The sequence below is a fragment of the Ranitomeya variabilis genome, chromosome 4 (genome assembly GCF_051348905.1).
Source record: "Ranitomeya variabilis isolate aRanVar5 chromosome 4, aRanVar5.hap1, whole genome shotgun sequence".
Lineage (NCBI taxonomy): Eukaryota > Metazoa > Chordata > Amphibia > Anura > Dendrobatidae > Ranitomeya > Ranitomeya variabilis.
The window spans coordinates 407,133,091-407,157,097 of NC_135235.1; the positions used below are offsets into that span (position 1 = coordinate 407,133,091).

Below are 24,007 nucleotides of genomic sequence, written 5' to 3' on the forward strand. Positions count from 1 at the left end.
CTGAGGAATGAAGTGTCTCTAAGGGTACCGTCACACAGTGCCATTTTCATCGCTACGACGGCACGATTCGTGACGTTGCAGCGTCGTATAAGTATCGCTCCAGCGTCATATACTGCGGTCACACGTTGCAATACACGGCGCTGGAGCGATAATTTCATGACGTATTTGCGATGTAGAAGCCGTTGGTTACTGTGCGCACATCGTATACAACCTGTGTCACACAATGCAATCATGCCGCCACAGCGGGACACTAGACGACGAAAGAAAGTTTCAAACGATCTGCTACGACGTACGATTCTCAGCGGGGATCCGGATCGCAGTAGCGTGTCAGACACAGCGATATCGTAAATGCATCGCTGGAACGTCACGAATCGTGCCGTTGTAGCGATCAAAATTGCACTGTGTGACGGTACCCTAATAAGAACAAAGCTGGTCTCCAGGGTCAACTGGCTGGGATTGCTGGACAATGCCATGGCCTTGGGCATGCATAATCAGAAAGGGGAGCTGTGATATGACCCTTTAATCTCTATCCATTTTGGAAGGTGTGGACATCAGCAGCCATGTGATCCTTTCTGGAGAACTCCTGGAAGACCGTGCCCTGATTGGATGGTACTATAGGATGGAAGTGTTAAAGGGATGGGAATAATATGGGCTATATAAAAAGGTAACAGTAAGAGCTAATTAGGCACTTCCCATCTTCCATTACCCTGTCCTGTAACATATTTTTCCTTGTACCCTTGCCCTTTAAAGTCCATGATTATCTTGAACAAGTGTTCCTAGGAGAGCTTGTTTCACCATAATTGTGCTCTCTAAACAGGCTGCAAAATGCTTGTCCATAAGGTGAAATGACCTTGAGTGCAGCACAAAAGGTCACTGCTAATGGCAGCTGATTACCCTGTGTGAACAGGACCTGTGCTGTAGAGAACAATGGCAGCCTATTTGTTTGGCTTATCTATTACTGGCCATTCAGTGGGCATCTGAAGTGGCTTCTGAAGTGGGGGTTGGCCTGTGTCCACAGAGTATTAAATGGTGGCTGATCAGCAGTCATTTAGTAAAGGTACCTTCACACGAAGCGACGCTGCAGCGATAGCGACAACGATGCCGATCGCTGCAGCGTCGCTGTTTGATCGCTGGAGAGCTGTCACACAGACCGCTCTCCAGCGACCAACGATGCCGAGGCCCCCGGGTAACCAGGGTAAACATCGGGTTGCTAAGCGCAGGGCCGCGCTTAGTAACCCGATGTTTACCCAGGTTACCAGCGTAAAAGTAAAAAAAACAAACAGTACATGCTCACCTGCGCGTCCCCCAGCCTCCGCTTCCTGACACTGACGGAGCTCCGGCCCTAACAGCACAGCGGTGACGTCACCGCTGTGCTTTCACTTTCACTTTAGGGCCGGCGCTCAGTAAGGGTCAGGAAGCAGACGCTGGGGGACGCGCAGGTGAGCATGTACTGTTTGTTTTTTTTAACTTTTACGCTGGTAACCAGGGTAAACATCGGGTTACTAAGCGCGGCCCTGCGCTTGGTAACCCGATGTTTACCCTGGTTACCAGTGTAAAACATCGCTGGTATCGTTGCTTTTGCTTTCAAACACAACGATACACAGCGATCGGACGACCAAATAAAGTTCTGGACTTTATTCAGCGACCAGCGACATCACAGCAGGATCCTGATCGCTGCTGCGTGTCAAACTAAATGATATCGCTAGCCAGGACGCTGCAACGTCACGGATCGCTAGCGATGTCATTTCGTGTGAAGGTACCTTTAGTTGTTAGTGTAATCAGGCCCTTAGTTAAGGTCCTCTATGTTTGTACTTGTAAATGCCTTGTTCTTTGAAGGGTACCTGGACATTTAGATAGTAAAGGCCCCGTCTCACATAGCGAGATCGCTAGCGAGATCGCTGCTGAGTCACAAGTTTTGTGACGCAACAGCGACCTCAGTAGCGATCTCGCTATGTGTGACACGTACCAGCGATCAGGCCCCTGCTGCGAGATCGCTGGTCGTGTCGGAATGGCCTGGACCTTTTTTTGGTCGTTGAGGCCCCGCTGACATCGCTGAATCGGTGTGTGTGACACCGATCCAGCGATGTCTTCACTGGTAACCAGGGTAAACATCGGGTTACTAAGCGCAGGGCCGCGCTTAGTAACCCGATGTTTACCCTGGTTACCAAAAAAAACAAACAGTACATACTCGCCTTTCGGTGTCCAGGTCCCTTGCCGTCTGCTTCCTGCTCTGAGTGCCGCCGTACAGTGAGAAGTGAGAGCACAGCAGTGACGTCACCGCTGCGCTCTGCTCTCACTGTACGGCCGGATCTCAGTCAGAGCAGGAAGCAGACGGCAAGGGACCTGGACACCGAAAGGCGAGTATGTACTGTTTTTTTTTTTTTTGGTAACCAGGGTAAACATCGGGTTACTAAGCGCGGCCCTGCGCTTAGTAACCCGATGTTTACCCTGGTTACCCGGGTGCTGCAGGGGACTTCGGCATCGTTGAAGACAGTTTCAACGATGCCGAAGTCGTTCCCCTGATCGTTGGTCGCTGGAGAGAGCGGTCTGTGTGACAGCTCCCCAGCGACCACACAGCGACTTACCAACGATCACGGCCAGGTCGTATCGCTGGTCGTGATCGTTGGTAAATCGCTTAGTGAGACGGGGCCTTAAAGAAACCCTTTGTCTCCTGAGGAGGCTGGGAATGCTGGACAATGCAATGGCCTAGTGTGATAGTGACCAGTCCAGGGGAGCCGTGATAGGACCCTCTAAATGACCCTGGTATCTCTAGTCCAATTTGGAAGGTATGGACATCGTCAACCATGACTGTGTATGTTCCTGGAAAATAGTGACCTGATTGGATAACACTATTGTATGAAGGTGTTAAGCAGATGGGAACAACATGGGCTATGTTGGAGTGATATTAGTGGAAGAGCTGGTGAGGCACTGCCCATCTTCCACCATACTCTCCTACTACATTTTTCCCTTTCCTTGTCCCTTAAAGTGTGTTTATGCTGCAAAATTATCATCAACAAGCGCTCCTAGGATCAATAATCGCGTATTGTTAACAGACTGCCGATCACCCAATAGGGGTGAGAAACACTTGCTCGTTCGGGGAAACGATTTTTAAGCAGGCTTAAAATTCATCTTTCTTGACAGCACATCATCCTATGTATACAGGACTCGTGCTGCCGAGAACAACAGCAGCCTGTGTGTCCTGAGCGATCTATTATGGATCATACAGTGCACACATGAAGGGAACCTGTGTATACAGGCTACTCAATGATCACCAATCAGCAGTCATCAAATGGTGCACATCGACTCATGGAAACAGACCCTTAGTTATGTTCCCCCGTGTACGTACTTGTAAATAACCTGCTTACCAAATCATTAAAAGGAGACAACTTATTTTTAAGGAATGAACAAGTCACAGTGCCTGTACTTACCCCTTCTTAAAAGTGCCAATCAAAGTGCCTACATGTAACCTCAGCGAAAATCACAGTGCCTGTAAGTAACCTCAGTGCCAGACACATTGCCTATATGTAACCTCACTGCCAGCCACATTGCCTATATGTAACCTCACTGCCAGCCACATTGTCTATATGTTACCTCAGTGCCAGTCACAGTGCCTATATGTAACCTCAGTGCCAGCCACATTGCCTATATGTAACCTCACTGCCAGACACATTGCCTATATGTAACCTCACTGCCAGCCACATTGTCTATATGTTACCTCAGTGCCAGTCACAGTGCCTATATGTAACCTCAGTGCCAGCCACATTGTCTACATGTAACCTCAGTGCCAGCCACATTGCCTATATGTAACCTCACTGCCAGACACATTGCCTATATGTAACCTCACTGCCAGCCACATTGTCTATATGTTACCTCAGTGCCAGTCACAGTGCCTATATGTAACCTCAGTGCCAGCCACATTGCCTATATGTAACCTCACTGCCAGCCACATTGCCTATATGTAACCTCACTGCCAGCCACATTGCCTATATGTAACCTCACTGCCAGCCACATTGTCTATATGTAACCTCAGTGCCAGCCACATTGTCTATATGTTACCTCAGTGCCAGTCACAGTGCCTATATGTAACCTCAGTGCCAGCCACATTGCCTATATGTAACCTCACTGCCAGACACATTGCCTATATGTAACCTCACTGCCAGCCACATTGTCTATATGTTACCTCAGTGCCAGTCACAGTGCCTATATGTAACCTCAGTGCCAGCCACATTGTCTACATGTAACCTCAGTGCCAGCCACATTGCCTATATGTAACCTCACTGCCAGCCACATTGTCTACATGTAACCTCAGTGCCAGTCACAGTGCCTATATGTAACCTCAGTGCCAGCCACATTGCCTATATGTAACCTCACTGCCAGCCACATTGCCTATATGTAACCTCACTGCCAGACACATTGCCTATATGTAACCTCACTGCCAGCCACATTGTCTATATGTTACCTCAGTGCCAGTCACAGTGCCTATATGTAACCTCAGTGCCAGCCACATTGCCTATATGTAACCTCACTGCCAGCCACATTGCCTATATGTAACCTCACTGCCAGCCACATTGCCTATATGTAACCTCACTGCCAGCCACATTGTCTATATGTAACCTCAGTGCCAGCCACATTGCCTATATGTAACCTCACTGCCAGCCACATTGTCTACATGTAACCTCAGTGCCAGCCACATTGCCTATATGTAACCTCACTGCCAGCCACATTGTCTACATGTAACCTCAGTGACAATCACAGTGCCTGTAAGTAAGCTCAGTGCCAATCACAGTGCCTATATGTAACCTCAGTGCCAATCACAGCACCTATATGTAATCTCAGTGCCACAGTGCCTACATGTAACCTCAATGCCAATCACAGCACCTATATGTAACCTCAGTGCCAATCACAGTGCCTACATGTAACCTCAGTGCCAATCACAGCACCTATATGTAACCTCAGTGCCAATCACAGTGCCTATATGTAACCTCAGTGCCAGTCACAGTGCCTATATGTAACCTCAGTGCCAATCACAGTGCCTACATGTAACCTGTGCCAATCACAGCACCTATATGTAACCTCAGTGCCAGTCACAGTGCCTATATGTAACCTCAGTGCCAGTCACAGTGCCTACATGTAACCTGTGCCAATCACAGCACCTATATGTAACCTCAGTGCCAATCAGTGCCTATATGTAATCTCAGTGCCAGTCACAGTGCCTATATGTAACCTCAGTGCCAATCACAGTGCCTACATGTAACCTGTGCCAATCACAGCACCTATATGTAACCTCAGTGCCAGTCAGTGTGCCTATATGTAACCTCAGTGCCAATCACAGTGCCTACATGTAACCTCAGTGCCAATCACAGTACCAGTAAGATTCCTCCTTACTAGTGCTGGTCACAGTGCCTTGTCATCGCCTTCATCCAAGTGCCAGTGACAATCACATTACCTCCTTTTATCCTTTAACAGTTTTCAGTCCTTTCCTACCAGAAAATTATTGAACAGCAACCACTTACAGCAGAGTTCCCCAACTCCAGTCTTCACAGGCTCTCTTATGGATCAAGATTTCCTCAGTATTGCAGAATATTCCACTTCTTTGCCTTAAACTCCTGGGTTGCCTCTGCAGTTTGTTTGGGTTATTGTCCATCTTTACTATGAAGCACCGTCCAATCAACACACATCTGGTACAATCGGAGCAGAAAGTATCGCCCTGTACACTTCATAATTCCTCCGGCTGCTTCTGTCTTCAGTCACATCATCAATAATCACTAGTGACCCAGTGCTGTTGGAGGCCATACATGCCCATCCATCACACTGCCTCAACCCTGGTGTACAGATGTGGTGTTCTTTGGATCATGAGCTGTTCCAAGCCTTTTCCATATTTAATTCTTCCCATCATTGTGGTATGGGTTGATCTTAGTTTCCTCTGTCCAAAGAATGCTTTTCCAGAACTGGGCTGGCTTCTTTAAGGTACCTTCACACTAAGCGACTTTACAACGATAACGATAGCGATCCGTGACGTTGCAGCGTCCTGGATAGCGATATCGTTGTGTTTGACACGCAGCAGCGATCAGGATCCCGCTGTGAGATCGCTGGTCGTTGCTGAAAGTCCAGAACTTTATTTCGTCGCTGGATCTCCCGCTGACATCGCTGAATCGGTGTGTGTGACACCGATCCAGCGATGTCTTCACTGGTAACCAGGGTAAACATCGGGTTACTAAGCGCAGGTCTGCGCTTAGTAACCCGATGTTTACCCTGGTTACCATTGTAAAAGTAAAAAAAAAAAAAAAAAACATACTTACATTCCGGTGCCCGGTGTCCGCTTCCCTGCACTCCTCCTGCATCCTGTGTAAGTGCCGGCCGTAAAGCAGAGCGGTGACGTCACCGCTCTGCTCTGTGGGAGATGCCGGAGATGTTCGGCGCTGACACAGGATGCAGGAGGAGTGCAGGGAAGCGGACGCCGGGCACCGGAATGTGAGTATGTGTTTTTTTTTTACTTTTACAATGGTAACCAGGGTAAACATCGGGTTACTAAGCGCGGCCCTGCGCTTAGTAACCCGATGTTTACCCTGGTTACCAGGGGACTTCGGCATCGTTGGTCGCTGGAGAGCTGTCTGTGTGACAGCTCTCCAGCGACCACACAACGACGAAACAGAGACGCTGCAGCGATCGGCATCGTTGTCTGTATCGCTGCAGCGTCGCTTAGTGTGAAGGTACCTTAAGAGGTTTTTTTTGGGCAAAGTCTAATCAGGCATTTCAATTGTAAAGCTGATTAATGGTTTGCAGCTTGTGGTGAACCTTCTGTATTTGAACTCATGAATTATTCTCATTATGGTAGACTCAGATACTGAAACACCTGCTTCCTAGAGAGTATTCTTCAATTAGGTGGATGTTGTGAAGGGGATTTTCTTCACCGTGGAAAGGATTCTGCAATAATCCACCACTGTTGTCTCCCATGGACGTCCAGGACTTTCTGAGTTCCAACTAACAATAGCGCTTTTTTTTGCAGAACGTACCAAACTGTTGATTTGGCTACTCCTAACATTTCTGATATCACTGATGGATTTGTTCTTTTTTTTTCTAACCTAATGATGGTCGGTTTCTCTTCCACTGAGAGATCCTTTGACCGCATGTTGTGGGTGCACAGTAACAGCTTCCAAATACAAATACTACACCTGGAATCAGCTCCAGACCTTTTACCCGCCTGATTGATGATGGATGTCTATTAAAGCGCTGTTGAGATATCTGCCCAATTACTTTTGGTCCCTATAAAAAGAGCCAGCTACATAATAAAAAGCTGTAATACTTAAACCCTAACTCCAATTAGGATGTGAATACACTGAAATGAAAAACAGCTAAAATGCCTAAACTTGTGTCCCTGTCCAAATATTTCTGTCTGCCCACAGCTGCCCCTAGAGGGAGTTACCGGAAGACACATTTATACAAATATTCATTGGAAGTTGAAACAGCTCATAGCCCAGTGAAACTGAGAAAACTACACATTATGGACATTAACGTATTTTACAGAGTAACTCCAGAGATGTTCAGACACAACTCACCTCAACACAGTTGTCACAAACACTGCAGTGGGAACATCGCGGTGGCCTGTAAAACCGGCACGTCGAGCACCACTTCATGCGAACCTGTACTCCTCTTACTTCCACTGTCTTATACAAGGGAGCTCGGAAATCATCGTCCTTATCTTCATCCTCTTCCGCTAGAGAAAAGTGAGCAAATTAATCCAAGGTTTAAACAATAGCATCCAAGCTGCCTTCAGCCACCACTAGTGGGAGCTCGCTGCATACAGTCTTATTATTAAGCTCAACTTATGAACAGCATGCATTGAGCTCTTACATCGTCCCCTAGTGGTAGCTGTAGCCTGGCACAATTTTGTCATTTAACCCCTTCCCGACCTGTGACAGCGTATGAGTCATGAAAGTCGGTGCCTATCCGACCTGTGACGCATATGCTGTGTCACAGAATGATAGTGTTCCTGCGGGTTGGGTGACAGGGGTCAATGAAAGGTCACCCGACCCGCAGGTACAGGGGGACTTGTACTTGACCCCATGGGGGGTGACTTTGCCCCCCCGTGGCTACGATCCCTCTGATTGGCTGCTGAAAGTGAAACAATCAGAGCAACTGTAATATTTCACCAATGAAACTTGGTGAAATATTACAATCCAGCCATGGCCGATGCTGCAATATTATCGGCCACGGCTGGAGGACGCGATCTGCCCCTGCCACCGACTGTCAACCACAGTCTTTCCTCCCCTCCGTCCTGTCCTCCGCTGCCCTCCTCTACCCTCTGTCCTGCCCTCCGCTCCCCCTGCGGTCCGATCCCACCCCCCGCACCCTCTGGCCTCCTGAGTCCCGGTGTCCGTCAGTCTTCCTCCATGGGCACCACCATCTTCCAAAATGGCGGGCACATGCGCAGTGCGCCCGCCGAATCTGCCGGCCAATTCATTCATTCATTCATTCATTCATTCCAGGTACATTTTGATCACTGTGATAGACCCTATCACAGTGATCAAAATTAAAAAAAAAAAATACTAAATACTATTATCACCCCCATAGGTAGGGAAAATAATGAAATAAAGAAAATATATCTATTTTTATTTTTCCACTAGGGTTAGGGTTGGAATTAGGGTTAGGGTTGGGATTAGGGGTGTGTTGAGGTTAGGGTTGTGGTTAGGGGTGTGTTGGGGTTAGTGTTGGAGTTAGAATTGAGGGGTATCCACTATTTAGGCACATCAGGGGTCTCCAAACGCGACATGGCGACACCATTGATTCCAGCCAATCTTGCATTCAAAAAGCCAAATGTGCTCCCTCCCTTCCAAGCCCTGACGTGCGCCCAAACAGTGGTTTACCCAAACATATGGAGCATAAGCGTACTCAGGAAAAATTGCACAACAACTTTGGGGGTCTAATTTCTCCTGTTACCCTTGGGAAAATAAAAAATTGGGGGCTAAGAAAATTATTTTTGTGGAAAAAAATATATTTTTTATTTTCACAGCTCTGCGTTATAAACTTCAGTGAAGCACTTGGGGGTTTAAAGCGCTCACCACACATCTAGATAAGTTCATTGGGGGGTCTAGCTTCCAAAATGGGGTCACTTGTGGGGGGTTTCTACTGTTTAGGCACATCAGGGGCTCTGCAAACGCAACATGACACCTGCAGACCATTCCATCAAAGTCTGCATTTCAAAACGTCACTACTTCCCTTCTGAGCCCCGAAGTGTGCCCAAACAGTGGTTCCCCCCCCCCCCACATATGCGGTATCTGCGTACTCAGGACAAACTGGACAACAACTTTTGGGGTCCACTTTCTCCTGTTACTCTTGTGAAAATAAAAAACTGAAGGCTAAAAAAATCATTTTTTGAGGAAAAAAAATGATTTTTTTATTTTCACGGCTCTGCGTTATAAACTTCTGTGAAGCACTTGGGGGTTCAAAGCGCTCACCACACATCTAGATAAGTTCCTTGGGGGGTGTAGTTTCCAAAATGGGGTCCCTTGTGGGGGGTTTCTACTGTTTAGGCACACAGGTGCTCTCCATACGCGACATGGTGTCCGCTAATGATTGGAGCTAATTTTCAATTCAAAAAGTCAAATGGCGCTCCTTCCCTTCCGAGCCCTGTCGTGCGCCCAAACAGTGGTTTACCCCCACTTATGAGGTATCGGTGTACTCAGGAGAAATTGGCCAACAAATTTCAGGATCCATTTTATCCTGTTGCCCATGTGAAAATGAAAAAAAATTGAGGCTAAAAGAAAATTTTTGTGAAAAAAAAAATGTACTTTTTCATTTTTATGGATCAATTTGTGAAGCACCTGGGGGTTCAAAGTGCTCACTATGCATCTAGATAAGTTCCTTGGGGGGTCTTGTTTCCAAAATTGAGTCAAGTGTGGGGTAGCTCCAAAGTTTAGGCACGCAGGGGATCTCCAAACGCAACATGGTGTCCGCTAATGATTGGATCTAATTTTCCATTCAAAAAGTCAAATGGCACTCCTTCCCTTCCAAGCCCTGCCGTGCGTCCAAACAGTGGTTCCCCCCCCCCCCCCCACATATGAGGTATCTGCGTACTCAGGACAAACTGGACAACAACTTTTGGGTTCCAGTTTCTCCTTTTACCCTTGGGAAAATAAAAAAATTGTTGCTAAAAGATCATTTTTTGTGACTAAAAAGTTAAATGTTCATTTTTTCCTTCCATGTTGCCTCTGCTGCTGTGAAACACCTGAAGGGTTAAACTTCTTGAATGTGGTTTTGATCAGCTTGAGGGGTGCAGTTTTTAGAATGGTGTCACTTTTGGGTATTTTCAGCCATATAGACCCCTCAAAGGGACTTCAAATGTGAGGTGGTCCCTAAAAAATGTTTTTTAGTAAATTTTGTTGTAAAAATGAAAAATTGCTGGTCAACTTTTAACCCTTATAACTTCCTAACAAAAAAAAAATTTTGTTTCCAAAATTGTGCTGATGTAAAGTAGACATGTGGGAAATGTTATTTATAAACTATTTTGTGTCACATAACTCTCTGGTTTAACAGAATAAAAATTCAAAATTTGAAAATAGCAAAATTTTCTAAATTTTCGCCAAATTTCTGGTTTTTTTTTCACAAATAAACGCAAACATTATCAACCTAAATTTACCACTAACATGAAGTCCAATATGTCACGAAAAAATAATCTCAGAATCGCTAAGATCCGTTGAAGCATTCGAGAGTCATTACCTCATAAAGGGACACTGGTCAGAATTGCAAAAAATGGCCAGGTCATTAAGGTCAAAATAGGCTGGGTCATGAAGGGGTTAAAGACTATGGACACCTTTTTGGAGGCATGTTTTTACTGAAATAAAATGTTAGAAAAAAATTTATCTGATTGGGTTTTGTGAAAACATGGAACTTGTGTTTTGTATTATGCATGTTTTGCATGTTAGTCCTGCTCAATGTGAAATTCATCAAAGAAGCAGTCTGAAAACGTCATCTATAAACCCTCTGTTTGCTTTCCTGAAATGGTTTTCGGTTAAAAGAAACAAGTATTTTAGAGAAAAAAAAAAACTTAGGGGAAACCTGTCACCTTGGAAACCAGTATTTTACCTGCAGATATAGGGTTAAATAAGGCTGAAATGGTGTGCAGCTGCTGGGAGAAAATTGACATATATCTTCCCAGGAGCAATCGATTTTCTGCCATGGTGGGCATGACAGGCAGCAGTGACGTGCCCGATAGTCTATACTGTGAGTGTCAGCCGTAAGAGCCCCAGTGCTTTGATTGACAGCTCGATGTGCATAGAGGAGCTGCAGAATCAGCTGCTAATTGAAGTGCCAGAGCGTGCTTACAGCTGCCACTCACTACAGTGCACGGTGCTGGGAGCCTCTATGGCAAAGCGCCGGCGACTCCCGGGAACAAATAGGTTCATCTCAGCAGCTGCATTTAGGCTACCAAGGCTAGGAGGCCAGGCTACCAAGGCTAGGAGGCCAGGCTACCAAGGCTAGGAGGCCAGGCTACCAAGGCTAGGAGGCCAGGCTACCAAGGCTAGGAGGCCAGGCTACCAAGGCTAGGAGGCCAGGCTACCAAGGCTAGGAGGCCAGGCTACTAAGGCTAGGAGGCCAGGCTACTAAGGCTAGGAGGCCAGGCTACTAAGGCTAGGAGGCCAGGCTACTAAGGCTAGGAGGCCAGGCTACTAAGGCAAGGCGGCCAGGATACCAAGGCAAGGCGGCCAGGCTACTAAGGCAAGGTGGCCAGGCAGCATTGTGATCCTGTTCACCTGCAGATTAACCCTATATCTGCAGGTAAATAGGAGGAGTCAGGTTACCTTTAAATCAAGGTTTATGCAGAGGATTTTAACACAAATAAATCCCTTCTTGATATCAGGTCTCCATGTTCTGAGCAGGCTCAAGAGGTGAGCAGCACCACACAAGACAGGTGCTGGCAGTGTGAAACAGCCGGCATCTGCCTGTAACATTAACCTCTGGCTGGCCTTCAAAAAAGAACATCACTTTCTTTATAAACTACAAGAACGTATTACCACAGTAAATGAAAAAAGGTTCAGGTTACCTAAGGGGACTAGAAATAAGTAAAAAAAAAAAAAAAAAAAAAATAAAAAATTACTACAACTATAAAAAAAAGTGTAAAAATATGAAACGCCCCTCCCCAGTTAGAAATGAATAAAAAAGAAAATCATGTTTGGCATCACTGCGACCTTAAAAGTCCAGTGGAAAATTAATTAACCTGTACATTTTGTGCCATAAAGACAAATTAGAAGAGCCAGAATTGTGAGCATGTAGTTCTTACCTCGAGGGAATATTCCAGGGTCCATAAAAGTGGCCATGCTGAAATTGGCCAAAACAAATAAGAACATAATGGCATTATACGCAGGAAGAGCAGGGGACACCTCCACGTTGAGCCACGGGCACCTAAGAAGACAAGTTAGAGAAGTCAGCAAACCAGGAGGATGAATATTACGGGACAGCTCAACACCAACCATGAAGGCTAGTTTCTCATTTTTACATCTTATACCTCATAAGAACAGAACACCAAAAATGATGGTCTGTGAGGAAGGCCTTCAGCCAACGTAGCCTTCTACAAAAATATACTCTCCTGCCACCAGTCACGATCCAGATTTTTGAAAAGAGTCAGCTTGGAATAAAACCAATTCTAACAATGCTCCTTGAAGGGGGTTTCCATTTTCAAGCTTCTTCAGATCATAGGCTTGAGCTAGCTACAAGTAATAAAATTAGCGTTCCTCACCTTCCACCGCTGTTTCCACCGATTGTCAACAGGCTGCAGTGCGGTGATGTCATGACTACACCCCTTTTATATGTGAGCCAATCACTGGGCTCAATGACTCATGTTATCTCTGCATTACCGCTGAGTCCAGTGTTTGGCTGCAGCGGTAAACATGAACTGTAGTCATGATGTCACCTATGATGCAAGTAAACACCCACGGATTTTATGAGTATTTTAGCTAATGTACGCCTAAGGGTCAGGGACATTTGGCAACAGAGAAGCTCTGAAAATATCAATTTATGGGTGCAACGCCATCTGTTAACCCCTTGAGATGGCGAGGGCTGTATAGACATGGGTACTTTAAGTTGATTGACCCAGTGACACATTGACTTAGGTTTTACAATGTTGTAATAAAGGGATCCGACATGTATTTTACACCCTGTGAGTCATTTACCATGCCCACGACTTGCTTTGGTGAAGCTAAACAGAGATGCAAGCTAGTAACAAGCTCATAAATCTGTGGGAACGACGTACAGTAGGAGAACCAGAGAAGGTTCAAAGGCAACTGGAGAGCGAAAAAGAATAAGAGAGACACCATGGAAAATACACAAAGTCAATATACAATCCACTAAGGGATCATTCATGTGTGGGGAAAAGCTAGTTCATTACCAAGACAGGAAAGGGTTATTTTCAGTTACAGCAGTGAAACTATGATGCGCATAGCATACAGTGCAGGCAGATATGAGCCGAGTCTATCCAACATATTTTGGGGTCTTTTCCAACCCGCTGTGTCTTTTGATAAAGGTAGCTATATTCCGCCTGTCTAAAGAGTGGACAGGCTCCTCGTGGTGTGGTGTCAGAATTGTGTTGTGTGGGCTCTAAGCCAATCACGTCTCCCCTGATGGTCCTCTAAGCCAGAGGTCCCCAACCGCTGGTCCGTGGACCAGGACCGGGCCGTTGGGGTTTTTCAGCCGGTCCGCGGCGCCGCTGACAGCTACCGTATATACTCGAGTATAAGCCGAGATTTTCAGCCCAAATTTTTGGGCTGAAAGTGCCCCCTCGGCTTATACTCGAGTCACAGTCGGCGGTGGGGTCGGCGGGTGAGGGGGAGAGGGCGCTGAGGCATACTTACCTAGTCCCGGCGTTCCTGTCGCTCCCCCTGCCCGTCCCACGGTCTCCGGGTGCAGCAGCTCTTCCCCTGTACAGCGGTCACGTGGGACCGCTCATTAGAGAAATGAATAGGCTGCTCCACCTCCCATAGGGGCGGAGCCGCATAATTCATTTCTCTAATCAGGGGTAACGGTGACCGCTGATAGAGAAAGAGGCTGCGGCACCGAAGACCAGCTGTCCGGGGGAAGGAGCGGGACGCCGGGAGCAGGTAAGTATTACATAGTCACCTGTCCTCGTTCCACACGCCGGGCGCTGTCTCCATCTTCCCGGCGTCTCTCCTCACTGACTGTGCAGGTCAGAGGGCGCGATGACGCATATAGTGTGCGCGCCTCCCTCTGCCAGTCAGTGCAGAGAGACGCCGGGACGGGACGCTGAGGAGCTGCAAGCAAGAGAGGTGAGTATGTCATTTATTATTTTTATTGCAGCAGCAGCAGCACAGCTATGGGGCAATAATGGACGGTGCAGAGCACTATATGGCACAGCTATGGGGCAATAATGGTGCAGAGCACTATATGGCACAGCTATGGGGCAATAATGGTGCAGAGCACTATATGGCACAGCTATGGGGCAATAATGGACGGTGCAGAGCACTATATGGCACAGCTATGGGGCAATAATGGTGCAAAGCACTATATGGCACAGCTATGGGGCAATAATAAACGGTGCAGAGCACTGTATGGCACAGCTATGGGGCAATAATGGTGCAGAGCACTGTATGGCACAGCTATGGGGCAATAATGGTGCAGAGCACTATATGGCACAGCTATGGGGCAATAATGGTGCAGAGCACTGTATGGCACAGCTATGGGGCAATAATGGTGCAGAGCACTGTATGGCACAGCTATGGGGCAATAATGGTGCAGAGCACTGTATGGCACAGCTATGGGGCAATAATGGTGCAGAGCACTATATGGCACAGTTATGGGGCAATAATGGTGCAGAGCACTGTATGGCACAGCTATGGGGCAATAATGGTGCAGAGCACTGTATGGCACAGCTATGGGGCAATAATGGTGCAGAGCACTATAAGGCACAGCTATGGGGCAATAATGGTGCAGAGCACTGTATGGCACAGCTATGGGACAATAATGGTGCAGAGCACTATATGGCACAGCTATGGGGCAATAATGGTGCAGAGCACTGTATGGCACAGCTATGGGGCAATAATGGTGCAGAGCACTGTATGGCACAGCTATGGGGCAATAATGGTGCAGAGCACTGTATGGCACAGCTATGGGGCAATAATGGTGCAGAGCACTGTATGGCACAGCTATGGGGCAATAATGGTGCAGAGCACTATATGGCACAGCTATGGGGCAATAATGGTGCAGAACACTGTATGGCACAGCTATGGGGCAATAATGGTGCAGAGCACTATATGGCACAGCTATGGGGCAATAATGGTGCAGAGCACTGTATGGCACAGCTATGGGGCAATAATGGTGCAGAGCACTGTATGGCACAGCTATGGGGCAATAATGGTGCAGAGCACTGTATGGCACAGCTATGGGGCAATAATGGTGCAGAGCACTATATGGCACAGCTATGGGGCAATAATGGTGCAGAGCACTGTATGGCACAGCTATGGGGCAATAATGGTGCAGAGCACTATATGGCACAGCTATGGGGCAATTATGAACGGTGCAGAGCACTGTATGGCACAGCTATGGGGCAATAATGGTGCAGAGCACCAGGGAAACAAGCATGGTGCTCCCACTCATTCTGAACCTATGGTAAGTTGAATCACATTCTCATTATAAATGTCATAATTATATGATAAGTATGCACTAAGCTCCATCCCTCCATAACCCCACCCCCATATGACCAAAGCCCGGCCCCTGCCCCACCCCCACCGGGCCATGGAAAACTGGTCTTGCTTAAAGCCGGTCCCTGGTGCAAAAAAGGTTGGGGACCTCTGCTCTAAGCCAATCACGTCTCCTCTGATGCGCCTCCTCCCTCTACCCTATGATACTTTTTTATTACATAACTTGTGCATTTTTTGGCATATTTAGTAATCAGTACTTCTACATATTTAGCTTCATTTTACTTTTTTTCACATATCTCGGCATTCCTAAATTTTATACTTAGTGATACCGTTTATTTAAAATATTTAGTACTAGAACCTATATTTTTGTTCTAATTTGAGCAGTTATTAGTATATTACATTTTAAAATTTTTTTAGTGCATTATAAGTGTCGTATTATTTGAGTTTTAAATATTTACATCGTCATACTTTGTACTATATAAAAAAATTTAAACATATTTCTTACCATTTCTTTTTACATATTTAGAGAAAAAAACAAAAACCCCTGACAAAGCATTAGTGAAACGCGAGTCAGGTGTGTTAAATTGGAGATTTGTGGGCACTCCAATGTGAATTGTTTATTACGTGTACTTAACTCACTCTTACTACTCCATCACTCCTTTTGCGTTGTACACGAGGCTCACTTTGCCAACTGTGCGATTTATCCTCTTCATGGGGGATCTTCTCTTCGTTCAACCATCATGTCTATTTTGTAGCATACTTTTAAGTTTTTAACTTTATATTTAATAAAAGCTAAATATTATTCACTCATGTGACTACCTTAGTCTTGAACGCTGTGTAAGGTTGTTGTTTCGTTTGGATATTTAGTACATTACATGCATAGTACTATTTTTGTGTTTATTAGAATACTAGATTTTTATATATTTAGTATTATATTAATATTTTTGGAAACACTTAATGCCATTTAACTGATTTTCATATTTGTTATTATATTCTATTTATTTAGTACTATTTTACTACGAGACTTTTCTTGATATATTACTATTTTGCACATATTTATTACCATACACCAATCTCTTTACATTAGGAACTATTCTTTTTTTTCTTGACAGTGTTAGCATCTATCAGACGGATAAATCGTGCTTGGCCCTTTTTTTCGGTCATCACGTGATTAAATGATTAAAAGGGAGGTCACAGCGTTGCTTTTTTATTTTGAAGTAGTCAGGCGCTGATGGATATATCATGAGGTTCAGACTGGTGTAATCTCTTTAGATGGTTTGCATATACTAAGTAATCCCCAAATCTGGGACAGAATTAAAGGGACAGATGGGGTGCCAGACAGACAAATAAACGGGAGATAAATGAAGAGACACAGAAAGAAGCAGGTAGGAAACAAAGGGTCAATAAATAGATGTAGAAAATAAATCTAATAGTAAATGTGTCCCGTGCACAGACTGTCAGATGGGGCCAGGTGATAGAGGGTGCACCAACAGTGTCCGGACACTGGTACTGCACTCAGGTCTTAGCCTAAACGATAAGATTACTGAAGGCAATCATGCATTCTGCATACACAGTTTTTTTATTGTCTTGCAGGACTTACGTGAAAGCGAAGAAAAGCGTTGTGGATCCCACTAGAAACACGGTTGCTGCTGACACAGGGATGTACTTGCTGGGTTTGAATGACTTGACAGTTCCTGCAGGCATCGTGAAGATGGGAGGATGGGACTAGGGGGTACAGCATATCCCCACACAGCACTAGTAGGCAATGTGAGAAATATATACAAAAAGCTATGGAAAGGGGGCAGTATACAAAGGCTACTAAATATGTCCCAACATGATCAAACAAATCAGCGACTAATAATTCGGGGGTCGTTAATAGTGAAAGCCTCCCCTCCTCTAAATCTCCAGAGTGAGGGGAGCATACAATGTCTTGCAGCCCTTTGCCCCCTCCCCTTATTAGTCCGTCTCCCTCTTTGCAGTAATCCCTTGGTAATCCATGTGGCTGATGACACTGGGGGCGGGGGTTCGGTCCGTATTGGTGCTGCACTCCTGGATTAATTCACAACCTGCCAAGAGAGAACAGAGATATAGTAAACCAGGCTACACACAGACATAAACTGTGAAAAACAGCAGGCAACCCACAAACAGCCATGGAGAAGAGAGAGCAGTGATCTAGTAAGCCATGCTACAGAGGCAGAAACAGCACGCAACACACAAACCAGCCAGAGAGAAGAAAGAACAGTGATATAGTAAACCAGGCTACACACAGACAGAAATAACACACAACACACAAACCAGCAGGAGAGAAGAGGGAACAGTGATATATTAAGCCATGCTACACACAGGCAGAAACAGCACCAACACACAAACCAGCCGGAGAGAAGAGGAAACCGTGAAATAGTAAGCCATGCAACATACAGGCAGAAACAGCACGCAACACACAAACCAGCCGGAAAGAAGAGAGTACAGTGATATAGTAAGCCATGCTACACACAGGCAGAAACAGCAAACAACATACAAACCAGCCGGAGAGAAGAGGGAACAGTGATATAGTAAACCATGCTACACACAGGTAGAAACAGCACGCAACACACAAACAAGCCGGAGAGAAGAGGAAACAGTGATATAGTAAACCATGCTACACACAGGCAGAAACAGCACGCAACACACAAACCAGCCATGGAGAAGATGGAACAGTGATATAGTAAACCATGCTACATACAGGCAGAAACAGCAAACAACACACAAACCAGCCGGAGAGAAGAGGGAACAGTGATATAGTAAGCCATGCTACACACAGGCAGAAACAGCACGCAACACACAAACCAGCCAGAGAGAAGAGGAAACAGTGATATAGTAAGCCAGGCTACACACAGGCAGAAACAGTACACAACACACAAACCAGCCGGAGAGAAGAGGAAACAGTGATATAGTAAGCCATGCTACACACAGGCAGAAACAGCACGCAACACACAAACCAGCCGGGGATAGAAAGCTACAAGTGTGGAAATTGCACTGTATCATCTGATTTATGACTTTTAGCCTGAAGTAGGTGTTTTTTTTTTCATTAGTACTCGCAGTGCAAGTTTGAGTAAAACAAGTAAAGCAAGTACCTTCATGGTCTGATGGAAGAAAGCCAAAAACTCCAACTCAGAGCTTTTCACAGTGTGATGTCCAGGCTTGTTTGACAGCTAGCTGGATCTTCCTGCTGGCACTTAGCCCAGCACTTATTATACTACCTATAGCAGTGCCAATGTAAATGTGTAATCTATATAATCTATGCAAGTATCCTTACCCATATCAGTCATTCACATACAGCAAAGGGAAAGTGCAAGAAGAGGCCTGGCACTGTGCAAGCTGTGTGTGCAGATACAGTGCCTAAAAGTAGTATTCAACCCCCTGCAGATTATGGCCACGTTCACACGCTGCGGGTTCCTCTGCGGGTTAATCCCGCAGCGGAATTGAAAATCTGCAGGGCAAAACCGCTGCGGTTATCCCTGCAGATTTATCGCGGTTTGTTCCGCGGTTTCCGCTGCGGGATTACTGCTGTACTATTGATGCTGCATATGCAGCAATATGCAGCATCAATAGTAATGTAAAAAATAATAAAAATTGGCTATACTCACCCTCTGACGTCGCGATCTCCCCGGCGCTGCAAGCGGCTGTGCCGACAAGGACCTTCGTGACGTCACGGTCATGTGACCGCGGCGTCATCACGGTCATGTGACCGCGACGTCACCACAGGTCCTGTTCGGCACAGCAACTGAGACCGGACGGCGCGGGCAGCGCTGAGAGGTGAGTATAGCATTATTTTTTATTTTAATTCTTTTTTTTACACCCAAATATGGTTCCCAGGGCCTGGAGGAGAGTCTCCTCTCCTCCACCCCGGGTACCATCGGCACATTATCCGCTTAACTTCCCGCAACGTGGGCACAGCCCCATGCGGGAAGTTAGCAGTTCAATGCATTCCTATGGGTGCAGAATCGCTGCGATTCTGCACCAAGTAGTGACATGGTCCTTCTTTTTTTCTGCAGAAAATCCGCGCGGATTTTCCACAGAAAAAAAGGATCGTCGGCACAGCGGGTTTTGTTTTCCATTAGGTTACATTGTACTGTAACCTACATGGAAAAAGGATGCGGACCCGCAGCTGCAAAACAGCTGCGGGTCCGCAGCAAAACCCGCAGCGTGTGAACATAGCCTTAATAGGTTTAATAAGATGCAAATAAGTTAGAGCCTTCAAACTTCAAACAAGAGCAGGATTTATTAACAGATGCATAAATCTTACAAACCAAAAAGTTTTGTTGCTCAGTTAAATTTTTATAAATTTTAAACATAAAAGTGTGGGTCAATTATTATTCAACCCCTAGGTTTAATATTTTGTGGAATAACCTTTGTTTGCAATTACAGCTAATAATCGTCTTTTATAAGACCTGATCAGGCCGGCACAGGTCTCTGGAGTTATCTTGGCCCACTCCTCCATGCAGATCTTCTCCAAGTTATCTAGGTTCTTTGGGTGTCTCATGTGGACTTTAATCTTGAGCTCCTTCCACAAGTTTTCAATTGGGTTAAGGTCAGGAGACTGACTAGGCCACTGCAACACCTTGATTTTTTGCCTCTTGAACCAGGCCTTGGTTTTCTTGGCTGTGTGCTTTGGGTCGTTGTCTTGTTGGAAGATGAAATGACGACCCATCTTAAGATCCTTGATGGAGGAGCGGAGGTTCTTGGCCAAAATCTCCAGGTAGGCCGTGCTATCCATCTTCCCATGGATGCGGACCAGATGGCCAGGCCCCTTGGCTGAGAAACAGCCCCACAGCATGATGCTGCCACCACCATGCTTGACTGTAGGGATGGTATTCTTGGGGTCGTATGCAGTGCCATCCAGTCTCCAAACGTCACGTGTGTGGTTGGCACCAAAGATCTCGATCTTGGTCTCATCAGACCAGAGAACCTTGAACCAGTCAGTCTCAGAGTCCTCCAAGTGATCATGAGCAAACTGTAGACGAGCCTTGACATGACGCTTTGAAAGTAAAGGTACCTTACGGGCTCGTCTGGAACGGAGACCATTGCGGTGGAGTACGTTACTTATGGTGTTGACTGAAACCAATGTCCCCACTGCCATGAGATCTTCCCGGAGCTCCTTCCTTGTTGTCCTTGGGTTAGCCTTGACTCTTCGGACAAGCCTGGCCTCGGCACGGGAGGAAACTTTCAAAGGCTGTCCAGGCCATGGAAGGCTAACAGTAGTTCCATGAGCCTTCCACTTCCGGATGATGCTCCCAACAAACAGTGGAGACAGGTAGGCCCAACTCCTTGGAAAGGGTTTTGTACCCCTTGCCAGCCTTGTGACCCTCCACGATCTTGTATCTGATGGCCTTGGAATGCTCCTTTGTCTTTCCCATGTTGACCATGTATGAGTGCTGTTCACAAGTTTGGGGAGGGTCTTAAATAGTCAGAAAAGGCTGGAAAAAGAGATAATTAATCCAAACATGTGAAGCTCATTGTTCTTTGTGCCTGAACTACTTCTTAATACTTTAGGGGTACCAAACAGAATTCTGGTGGGTTGAGGGGTTGAATAATAAATGACCCTCTGAAAAGACTTTTCACAATTTAAAAAAAAAAAAATAAACAAAGAAATAACATTCTTTTTTGCTGCAGTGCATTTCACACTTCCAGGCTGATCTACAGTCCAAATGTCGCAATGCCAAGTTAATTCCAAATGTGTAAACCTGCTAAATCTGCAGGGGGTTGAATACTACTTGTAGGCACTGTAGGTGTCCTGCAATTGCTCTATAAAGGGGCTAAACCCCCTTAAAATTCATTTTACATGGTTCCAATTCCCCCTCCTTCACTGGAGAATATGTGGATGTTTTTGTGCCAGTAGCTTCTACATTCTTTTTAGGTTTTAGCCTAGGACCCTCCAGTTACAGATCCCACAGAGAAACCTATACCACTTATAAATTTAAGTCCAAAGCAATCTTAGAGAAGGCATATGAAAGATAATGAGCAGCATAAATGGTTCTGGGCGATTCTACAGCTCCAGATGGAAAAATCGTCACCAGATCGCAGAACAGGTTAATGGCTAAATCCTCCACCAAGGACCTATACCCTCCTAGGTGCTGCGCCCCACCTTCCCCACTTTTATAGCAGCTGCAATAGAGACGGGAAACACAAGTCCATGGATTAAATGCGAGCTGGAGTTCCTGAAGTGCTGAATCGCTAGTCATCCATCCATGCATGTGGTTTCTCCAAAGTCCACCCAAAATGACATTTTACTGATAACTGCATTCTCAAAATGGATCACTCCTCCATGACAAGCGTTTTTAGTACTCAGGCTGTTATAACCTGCCACAAATGGCTGTTGTAACAGACGGCAGTAATCAGTAATGGTGGCACTACGCGCAGAATTTGGAGAAACCACTCGTTATATTAGTTCTGCTCAGCTATTTCAATTGTTCTTGTTTCATTGGCTTATTGCAAAAGCAATAGAAAGTGTGTAAATGTTACTAATGAACCTAATTTGCAGTTGGAGTTCAGTAATATTTATTGCAATTGTATATAGAGGATGTGTCTATTCTCCACAAGATGCTGGAATTTTGGCTCATTCTTCTGACATAACTGGTGTAGCCGAGCCAGATTTTCAGCCTCCACGCTAACACTCGCTTGCAGTTCTGCCCATACGGGATTGAGGTGAGGGCTTTGTGATGACCACTCCATTACCATCACTTTGTTATATGTACATTATCTCTTCAGAAAGAAAGAGGACTAGAGTTCTAGCGCCACCTATTGGAAGCAGCCATCCTAAAAGTCAGTACTGACCCTTTAACGACCCTTGCCATGTGACTTAGGATAAAAGCCAAACCAGAATCTCAATTTGCTGACACGTGTTTCAGGGTGTTACCCCTCCTCAGTGCAACGCATGAGATCAGATTTGTCTGTATGAGAGGCCTCTGACTGGTGTGTTATGTTAGCCACAACTTTGAAAGTCTACCTGGTCTAAACTTTCATTTGTAAGACCTATTTGCACCCAAGCTTTAACTCCTTGACTGATGTCTTGAGATATTGCTTACATATCCATCTATCTATCTATATATCTAACTGTATATCTATATAATTGCCTAAGGGGTACTTCCGTCTGTCTGTCGCGGAAATCCCGGGCTGCTGATTTGTCCCGGCCGGCTGGCCACGACCAATCAACGACAGGCACAGTCCTGCCGCAAATTGGCCTCCTCCATACTCCCCCCTCCAGTCAGCGGCCACATAGGGTTTTAGCAAGGCGTTAATGCTGCTATTAACCCTGTGTGACCAACTTTTGACTATTGATGCTGCCTATGCAGCATCAATAGTAAAAACATATAATGCTAAACATAATTAAAAAAAAAATAAAATAAAAAACATTCTCACCTTCCGGCACCTTTCCCGCTCCTCGCGACGCTCCAGTCCCAAGAATGCATTTCAGCAATGACTGGAGATGACGTAGCGGTCTTGCGAGACCGCTACATCATCACGTGGTATTGCCGCAATGCACTCGTGGGACCGAAGTATCGCGAGGAGCATCGCTAAACGCCTGGCATGGATCTGGGGGCCACCTGAAGGTGAGTATATAACTATTTTTTATTTTAATTATTATTAATTTTTTTATTTTTTTTTAACAGGGATATGGTGCCCACATTGCTATATACTGCGTGGCCTGTGCTATATACTACTATACATATTCTAGAATACCCGATGCGTTAGAATCGGGCCACCATCTAGTCTTAACATAATGGTCCTTCCACATAATACCATCTACTTTATGAAGTGCCCCCACGTTTTGCTGTCACCCTGTGTCCCACGGTTTGGATGAGCTTTAGTTTACAAGCTTTCCTTTTCTGTTTAAAAAAAAGGAGTTATAAATACAGATAGAAAGGACAAAAAAAAAAATCAATCAATAATAGAAAAAGAAAAAAAAATATCGCACTTAAGTTGCTGGAGAAAGAAAAAGCAAGATGAATAGTTGCATTTTTGTTTCCGACCAGAAGCCTTCTCTCCCCACATGCAATTAAAAACCGTAACCTGTTTTTTGTTTTGTTTTTTTACGCAGTTTTCGAGCCGCGGCTTCTTCCGTGTTGAGCCGTCTTACTGCCGACATGGATATTCTTGAACCTTTTGTCCCAGTTAGAATGGAGTGACAATGTGCATGCTCGGCCACTGGTCCGCTCCCTTACTATGGGGCTGCTGAGTGCTTTGCTCAGCCTTTTCCCGCAGCCCCAAAGAGAAGGAATGGAGTGGCGGTCACACCATATTGTAACTGGGGTGACATTTCCCCGATCTGACGATCAGTGCGTGTCCCAAGTGAAAATTTTAATTTTACTCCAGGTTGTGGT

At 45.7% G+C, this 24,007-nt stretch overlaps 1 protein-coding gene across 1 annotated transcript in view; it reads right to left on the reverse strand.

The window, feature by feature from the left end:
* ZDHHC5 (zDHHC palmitoyltransferase 5) overlaps positions 1–24,007 on the reverse strand; it is a 55,616-nt gene that overhangs the window by 20,781 nt on the left and 10,828 nt on the right. The window contains exons 2-4 of the mRNA XM_077251124.1: positions 17,248–17,713; positions 12,278–12,399; positions 7,557–7,714 (exon numbers count right to left, since the gene is read on the reverse strand). Of these exons, the coding sequence (XP_077107239.1) occupies positions 7,557–7,714; positions 12,278–12,399; positions 17,248–17,351 (384 nt within the window). The 5' untranslated portion in view covers positions 17,352–17,713. The remainder of the gene's footprint in view (positions 1–7,556; positions 7,715–12,277; positions 12,400–17,247; positions 17,714–24,007) is intronic.